This window comes from Centruroides sculpturatus, unplaced genomic scaffold, assembly GCF_000671375.1.
Source record: "Centruroides sculpturatus isolate CEXI.00-Female unplaced genomic scaffold, Cexi_2.0 scaffold786, whole genome shotgun sequence".
Taxonomy (NCBI): Eukaryota; Metazoa; Arthropoda; class Arachnida; order Scorpiones; family Buthidae; genus Centruroides; species Centruroides sculpturatus.
Genome location: NW_019384997.1, coordinates 375711 through 382560, shown reverse-complemented (window position 1 = coordinate 382560; position 6850 = coordinate 375711). Strand labels below are relative to the sequence as shown.

The following is a 6850-nucleotide window of genomic DNA, read 5'->3' as shown; positions in this document are numbered from 1 at the left end:
TAGTGCTTACTGAACCGTAGCACTATGCAAATGTCATGTGGCGTGATTCCCGGCCGACCAATTAGCCATCACCAACCTTCTTGGCCCCCGAAATGTTTGGTGAAGAAAATATGGCCCGCGGGCTATGATAAGTTGGACAGTGCTGGTCTAGTCCATTTATTCTATGCATTTATATTATTCAAAATGTTTCTGATTTGAACATTTGAATCTGTGCACATAATCATGGCATTGATTTAATGGTGACAATACATAATGTTCAAATTATCTTTTGAAAATAACTCTTACCTAAAGATGGAGAACAATAAATCCCCAAAAATGTTTATGAATTAAATTAAATTAAATAGGACCTAATTAAATAAGACCTTTAATCTTTGTATTTTTTTTCTTTCAGTTAAATTGTCACGCACTGTAGTGTTGTATTGTTAATTAAAATAGTTTGTAATTTTGATTATAGATAGCCCGTACATACAGGGTTTCCTTGTACTAATAAATAATAATAATAAATAAGACCTTTGCTTTACAAAATATATAATTTTTGTTTTCTTATATTAATTTTCTCTGTCAAATTTTTGTTACATATTGCTTTGACACTAAAAATTCTAATGTTCTATTTTATGTTCATTCTACTAACTTCACGTAAATTTTTCATTGAAAAAGTCTAGTTATGGCAAGAATGACTCAATTTATTTTTATTAAAATATCTACTGTTTACTATTGTAGATGACTTTTTATTAGCTAATTAAATCTAAGAATAATTACTCATATTCTGCAGTTCTGAAAGATTTATCATCATAATTTAGATTTTAATCATCTCTAAAATTAAACTTTGTTACTTTGTTAAACCAATGAATGCTTATAGATTTTATAATTTAAAAAAAATAAAAATCCTTTCGATTTTAATTATTATATTTAAATTAATTTAAAATGAAACATGTATATTCAATATAATTCTAAAAACAATAATGAAACTATTTCAATAAAGTGTATTGTTTATTGTATTATATTGTAAAATCAGAATTGAAATGTTAAAAAACTTTTAACAGTAATTTTATATTATATTATCTCAGTGAAATAAATACTGTATAATGTTAAGATAATTAATAATCTTCAAAATGAACAAAACACCATTTTTAAATGTAACATTGCCATATCTGTTAATTAAGAACACTGAAATAATTAAATAATTCATTAATGTAGAAATGTTTTCAGTCCATCCTTAGCTATTGAAGAACAGAATACATTTGAATCACAGAATGGAATAGTATAAGATTTTATTCCATTCTTTGATAGCTGAGTATTTCCTGATAAAGTCTTAAAATGCTAGATTAATAAATTGTTTCAGTATGCTTAATTAATAAGCAGATGTCAACTTTACATAAATAATAATTAATTAATTAATTTGTTAAAAATATATAAGTTACAAACATGAAAAATTATTGGTTTTTTTCTTCTCCATTTTGCTTATCAGAGATAAATTGCTCCTATTAATAAATGTTTAAGTTAAGTAATAGTCAGCAATTATGTTGTTATTAGATATTAAAATTAATTAGTGACTCAAAAAAAAGGGTTGAACAAAGGGTGACTCAAAAAAAAGGGTTATCATTAAAACTTACACTACCTTCAAGTTAGATATTTTAAAAACATTTGAAATAAAGCATCTTTTGAAGACAATACCTTGTTTTGAAATATACATATATTGAAATATATACTTTATCCATTTTGATACTTTATTTTGTTCAGAACTTTTCATCAAGTACAAAAATATGTCAACCTGTACTTAGAAAATGAAAATTAATTCAACACACAAGAATTCAATAAATGATTATCAAGGACAAAGAGAGAGAAGAGATTAATTAAGATAAGTGTGTTGATATTAGTTTTAGTTCATCAACATATGGCAATATGTCCAAGATGATCCCAGTTCTACATATGGTTATTTATCAGCCTACTGTCACAAGGGAGCAGGTTCAAACCAAATTCAAACTTTTATAATTGTTTACAATTAGTACTGATAGCGATATATATTCCTCACCAAATGTGGTTAACTCATTGCTCAAATACCTAATAATAGACACAATTGAGGTAGCCATACTTACTGATATTTCATATTATTAAGCAATAATTCATATAACTGAGAGAAAGAATCATACACTAGACATTATATATTTAATGGACATTATTCAGGAAAACAAACCAGGAGTACTAATTATTCAGTTGCTTATTTAAAATAACAAAAATTCTGATAATTATACAAAAATCTAATAGATCAAAAAATTCTGCTAACATTATGTAATTTCTGTCATTCATGTACAATTGTGTTCAGCCTAATTATCTTGCTTTCAGATTAAACAAAATTAATATATATATATATATATGTATGTATTGGAAATTATCTACTTTTATTATAAATAACTTATGGTTAATAATGTGAATTCTTATCTCATTGTTGAATTATTACGAAATAACATGTAAAAGTTAACACAAATGTTATTTAATATAAACAATTCAAATTTCAAATTAAAAGTAAGATAACCAATGGCATCATTCAATACAAAAAAACATTTTGGTTCTTACTTTCTCAGTTTTGATATATTTTACATTGCGAAACTTCCTCACTTTTCAAATAAATTCATTTGATGAAATTATATAAATCATTAACAGAATCAGAAGAAAAATGTTTTATCTTGGCGCTGCTGTAGGTAAGGTTATAAGAAACGAAATCTTTCAAAAAACTTAAATGACGCAACTCACTAGCGACGTAACTTCTACGTAACAACAAGAAGTCGTTCATTTTAAAAACTATTTATCAATATAAATTTGTCTATAAATCTTTAAATAATAATAATAATATAACATCGTCATGTTTTATAAATCGCTTCGCCGATTTTTCCTAAAATCGACCAGTCTGGTTAGAGATTAACGCTTTTATTAAGTTGGCGCCGTCTGCCTTCGAATAACGGAAGTTCGGTAGCCATTTTTAAAGGGAATGGCTCCCATAGGATATTGGGGCAATCCCACTTCCACATTAGATTGGTGTGAAGAGAACTACGAAGTAACCAGATACATTGCCGAATTTTGGAATACGATAAGTAATCTAGCTCTTCTAATACCCCCGATTTACGGAGGATGGATCTCGTGGAAACATGGATTGGAATTTCGTTATGTATTGTGTTATGTATTTCTTTTCATCGTCGGTGTGGGTTCTTGGTGCTTCCACATGACTCTGTTATACGAAATGCAATTATTAGATGAACTTCCCATGGTTTGGGGGACGTTAATGATGATATATAGTTTATATGAAGTTCATTCTCCTCCAGATAAGATTAACAAATTACTCGCGTTGGAATTATTAATCTATGGTATAATTGTTAGTGTGGTTTATTTGGCCATTCGGCAGCCTATTTTTCATCAACTTGCCTATGGATTTTTGGTTGTGATCGTCGTTGGTTTCGATATACGACTAGCTTTAACTGGAAAATGTGAAATTTGGATATTCGTCGTGGCTTCCATTTCCTACTCTACAGCCTTTTGTATGTGGAACATCGACAATGTCTTCTGTTCTGAACTTATTACAGCCAGACAACTTTTACCTTTTGTCTTCCGTCCTTTAACTCAACTCCATGGTTGGTGGCATTGTTTGGCTGGATATGGAACCTACTTACAAATTTTATATTTCTGTCAAGCTCGCATGATACATAGAAAGGAACCTTGCAAAATCAAAGTAATATGGCCTTTCTTATTTCCATATTTGGGTCCAAAGAAACAAACTATTCAATAACAGATCAGAGCATTATGTTATAAAAGAGATAGTTTTTATAAGCCACATATATATTATGTATATTTAATATTTTGAATATCTTTTATATATATCACTGCCTGAAAATATTGCAAATTTGTGTTTGGTCACAAAAATCAGTCATTCGTGAAATCTTGATGCATTCCTGCATCTTTTTTTCATTCCATATTGCAGAACTAGTCAAGAATCCTAGCACATTAATAATACATTTAGAGATTTCTACTTGAAAGTGCAATATGATAAAAGTTGAATAAGAATATATCATAAATTAGCGAAGATAAAGTATTTTTTTATAATTGTTTCATAAATATTAATACCAGAAAAGTATTCTTTTATATTTTAATATCACAGAAAATTGTTAAATTTTTATATGCTTGGTGCTATTATATATTGATTTTATAATGAGTGAGTACTGTTGAATTTTTTGATATATTTAGAATTGTATTTATACATATAAACAATACGAAAAAAATAATGAAAATATACAATAATTATTTTTTATAATTTGTAGAAATAAAATTCATTTTAAATTATTTTTTGGTATTAAAAAGAATATTAAAGATTAAAACAGCTGCTATAACTGAAGATATCCAAACAAAAACATCAGAGATGTAAAAAAATTGCGCCAAGTAAAAACATTTAGATGACAGTTAAAATTTTTCTTGTCAGTTTTACTTTGGCCAAGATAAGTTTGGCCAAGCTTATCTTTACCAAAGAAAAACTCAAGAAAAAAATTTGTCCGTCGTCAAATTGTCATAAAGTTTTACTTAGCGTAATATTTTTACAACTCAAATGTCTCTAATAATTGTATTATTACGTCAAGACATAAGACGAGAACGTACAATTCGGAAGGCGCTCGGCGACTGAACGCGCCGCCGACCAAATGCCCTGCCAACCGAACGCTTTCAAATATTCATTTTTGAAGAATTTAGAAAGATCCGTTAGAAAAATTAGTTTAGACAAATCGTTATAAAACGTTTTAATTGGCATAAATTTGAGCTTTTGAATTCTGAGTAACATTTTTAATAAAATTCATTTGTTTCCGTGCAATTTTATCTTTATAAGCATAAAATTAAGCCGTGAAACTGAATTAGCTCTATGGAAAACTTCCGTGAACTTTGACCTATAGGCCCGGAAGTTTCGTGAGCTGATAATGAGATAAAGGCTTAAGTTTAAAATTTCAGCTTTATAGTAGTTTTTCTCTACGAGCGTCTGCATTGCCGGATGAAGAAAAAGAAAAGACTACAATTTTTTTGGAGAATTTTGCACTTTTAAATTGCTTATATTTCGGCAACCGCATTACAGAAAATCTTGAAATTTTGCACACTACATACGAAAACAATTACTTTTCGAATGAGATATTCGGAATTACTTTAGGTGTTTGAGGGACGGAGAAATCGACCCCCCGAAAATCGGCAACTCCGATTTCTATATCTATAAAGTTAACACAAATGTTATTTAATATAAACAATTCAAATTTCAAATTAAAAGTAAGATAACCAATGGCATCATTCAATACAAAAAAACATTTTGGTTCTTACTTTCTCAGTTTTGATATATTTTACATTGCGAAACTTCCTCACTTTTCAAATAAATTCATTTGATGAAATTATATAAATCATTAACAGAATCAGAAGAAAAATGTTTTATCTTGGCGCTGCTGTAGGTAAGGTTATAAGAAACGAAATCTTTCAAAAAACTTAAATGACGCAACTCACTAGCGACGTAACTTCTACGTAACAACAAGAAGTCGTTCATTTTAAAAACTATTTATCAATATAAATTTGTCTATAAATCTTTAAATAATAATAATAATATAACATCGTCATGTTTTATAAATCGCTTCGCCGATTTTTCCTAAAATCGACCAGTCTGGTTAGAGATTAACGCTTTTATTAAGTTGGCGCCGTCTGCCTTCGAATAACGGAAGTTCGGTAGCCATTTTTAAAGGGAATGGCTCCCATAGGATATTGGGGCAATCCCACTTCCACATTAGATTGGTGTGAAGAGAACTACGAAGTAACCAGATACATTGCCGAATTTTGGAATACGATAAGTAATCTAGCTCTTCTAATACCCCCGATTTACGGAGGATGGATCTCGTGGAAACATGGATTGGAATTTCGTTATGTATTGTGTTATGTATTTCTTTTCATCGTCGGTGTGGGTTCTTGGTGCTTCCACATGACTCTGTTATACGAAATGCAATTATTAGATGAACTTCCCATGGTTTGGGGGACGTTAATGATGATATATAGTTTATATGAAGTTCATTCTCCTCCAGATAAGATTAACAAATTACTCGCGTTGGAATTATTAATCTATGGTATAATTGTTAGTGTGGTTTATTTGGCCATTCGGCAGCCTATTTTTCATCAACTTGCCTATGGATTTTTGGTTGTGATCGTCGTTGGTTTCGATATACGACTAGCTTTAACTGGAAAATGTGAAATTTGGATATTCGTCGTGGCTTCCATTTCCTACTCTACAGCCTTTTGTATGTGGAACATCGACAATGTCTTCTGTTCTGAACTTATTACAGCCAGACAACTTTTACCTTTTGTCTTCCGTCCTTTAACTCAACTCCATGGTTGGTGGCATTGTTTGGCTGGATATGGAACCTACTTACAAATTTTATATTTCTGTCAAGCTCGCATGATACATAGAAAGGAACCTTGCAAAATCAAAGTAATATGGCCTTTCTTATTTCCATATTTGGGTCCAAAGAAACAAACTATTCAATAACAGATCAGAGCATTATGTTATAAAAGAGATAGTTTTTATAAGCCACATATATATTATGTATATTTAATATTTTGAATATCTTTTATATATATCACTGCCTGAAAATATTGCAAATTTGTGTTTGGTCACAAAAATCAGTCATTCGTGAAATCTTGATGCATTCCTGCATCTTTTTTTCATTCCATATTGCAGAACTAGTCAAGAATCCTAGCACATTAATAATACATTTAGAGATTTCTACTTGAAAGTGCAATATGATAAAAGTTGAATAAGAATATATCATAAATTAGCGAAGATAAAGTATTTTTT

The 6850-nt window shown here is 29.3% G+C and overlaps 2 protein-coding genes across 2 annotated transcripts; both read left to right on the top strand.

The window, feature by feature from the left end:
* Positions 1–2676: 2676 nt before the first annotated feature.
* LOC111633137 (alkaline ceramidase 3-like) lies at positions 2677–4171 on the top strand. The gene has a single exon (XM_023377668.1). It carries the CDS (start codon positions 2987–2989, stop codon positions 3776–3778), a length of 792 nt encoding a protein of 263 aa, XP_023233436.1. The 5' UTR covers positions 2677–2986; the 3' UTR covers positions 3779–4171.
* Positions 4172–5439: 1268 nt separating this feature from the next.
* On the top strand, positions 5440–6836 carry LOC111633138 (alkaline ceramidase 3-like). The gene has a single exon (XM_023377669.1). The coding sequence runs from the start codon at positions 5750–5752 to the stop codon at positions 6539–6541; it is 792 nt and encodes a 263-aa protein (XP_023233437.1). The 5' UTR covers positions 5440–5749; the 3' UTR covers positions 6542–6836.
* The last annotated feature ends 14 nt before the right edge of the window (positions 6837–6850 follow it).

Excerpts from the sequence above, each read along its gene's own strand:
- LOC111633137 (XM_023377668.1), top strand. The coding sequence starts at position 2,987 with ATGGCTCCCATAGGATATTGGGGCAATCCCACTTCCACATTAGATTGG.
- LOC111633138 (XM_023377669.1), top strand. The coding sequence starts at position 5,750 with ATGGCTCCCATAGGATATTGGGGCAATCCCACTTCCACATTAGATTGG.